The sequence below is a fragment of the Montipora capricornis genome, chromosome 7 (genome assembly GCF_036669925.1).
Source record: "Montipora capricornis isolate CH-2021 chromosome 7, ASM3666992v2, whole genome shotgun sequence".
Lineage (NCBI taxonomy): Eukaryota > Metazoa > Cnidaria > Anthozoa > Scleractinia > Acroporidae > Montipora > Montipora capricornis.
In genome coordinates this window covers 25616773-25618413 of record NC_090889.1, presented here as the reverse complement: position 1 = coordinate 25618413, position 1641 = coordinate 25616773, and the positions used below count along the sequence as shown (strand labels likewise).

Below are 1641 nucleotides of genomic sequence, written 5' to 3'. Positions count from 1 at the left end.
GAAAAGTTGTTCTTTTCTAATACTATTCATTTTACTAAAATTTTGTAATATCAACGGAGTTGATATTGAAAATTGGCCACCGTACAGAGATTCTGAAAGCTGACGTTTCGAGCGTTAGCCCTTCGTCAGAGGGGCGACGACGCAGCACCACAGTTTCTTTAGAAACTACCCTCTCTATTCATTTTTCTGTTGAGCTCCCCCGCTCCCTCCACCACACGCACAAAAGATTATACTTATATGATTACGTTCATCATAAAAAAAAAATCTGTTTGTCAAAATATCTCATTGTGCTATACATGTATATCTTTTTAGGTATGCTAAATCGACAATCCGCTTCCACTGGAACAACTCCCTGCTAGCCTTGCAAACGAAACACAAGACGTTTTGCTCAACGCAAGTAATGAGTGACATCCAGTCTCCGACTGGCTGTTTTTTTATGTGTTTTGATTTTATACCACACTTTGTCTAATTTCCCGGTCGAAAACCGGCTTTATTTTCAACTTTGATGTATATAAAAAATCGTCGGCACCGTTTAGCTAAAAAAAATTATCAGAAAATCGATTTCCTAAAAATGATGCAGAAAACTTAAATCCTTTGTAGCTTAACCCTCTAGGTAGGACTATCCGTTTTTGTTTTGAGAACCTAACATAAACAAATTACCTTCAAACAAAAGAATACTTTTTTGGATTCAAAAACAGATTCAAGGAGCATTAAAATGATAATAATTTCATTCTCATAGCACAACTATCGACGAAATAACAGAATTAGAACGTTTTAAAAAACTCACACCTCGAACGTATGACGAGACCGATAAAATAGATGGCATAAGAGTGTCACCATTGTACCATCTACGAGTAGATAGATTTTGGATAATTGGACGATTTTATAAGTGTCATAAAGGAGAATGCGATGTTTCTTTCTGCGCACAAGCACACGCACACGCTTCGCAAACTCCACTACTCCACACGAAACTTAAGAAAATCATATTTACTCTCCACAACTTAAGCCTGCTTCTCGCTTGTGCAATAAGAATAAGCAAAATCAACACACGCAGATCTATGCTTGTTATTAATATCTTTGCCCCAACAAAAGAAAGTAATGATAGAAACGCTACTGCATTTGCGCAAGCAGCTCGCGCTCATCGCGCCAGTGAAAACTAGGCTCTTGTGCGTCACTTGGCAACGGGAGACCCTGGAAATGAAATCGACTGAGAGCTTTCAAATCCCTTTTTGTTAAATTTTTTTTTCTCTCTTGTATTACAAATTCCTGGTATTTATTAAGAAAAAGATATTCCAAAAGCAAAACGAAATCTTATTTAATTAAACGAGAAAACTACAAAAGTTAGATAACTCTCGCGGCTAGCAGTACGCTCAGGATTACGAGGCTAAATGTTGCTGTGAATTCTGGGACGCCATCCGTTGGAGTTGTGGATTCTGAAGATACTTGGGACCCACTCTTTGATGTTTCGGCTGGGGTTTTTGTTTCTGTTAGTGGTGGTTTTTCTGTTGGTGGTGGTGTGGAACTGCCGCTAGCTCCGTTGCATAAATCTCCTTCACAGCAAGTGAATGTACAGTTTGGCGGTGACATTCCCATCTGGACACAAGCTGCAATTTAAAATGTTAAAGATTTTACGTAAGCTAC

The 1641-nt window shown here is 38.4% G+C and overlaps 1 protein-coding gene across 1 annotated transcript in view; it reads right to left on the bottom strand.

Annotated features, from left to right (window-relative positions):
* Window positions 1-287: 287 nt before the first annotated feature.
* LOC138057778 (ly-6/neurotoxin-like protein 1) overlaps window positions 288-1641 on the bottom strand; it is an 8187-nt gene continuing 6833 nt past the window's right edge. The window contains exon 3 of the mRNA XM_068903708.1: window positions 288-1604. Within this exon, the coding sequence (XP_068759809.1) occupies window positions 1342-1604 (263 nt within the window). The 3' untranslated portion in view covers window positions 288-1341. The remainder of the gene's footprint in view (window positions 1605-1641) is intronic.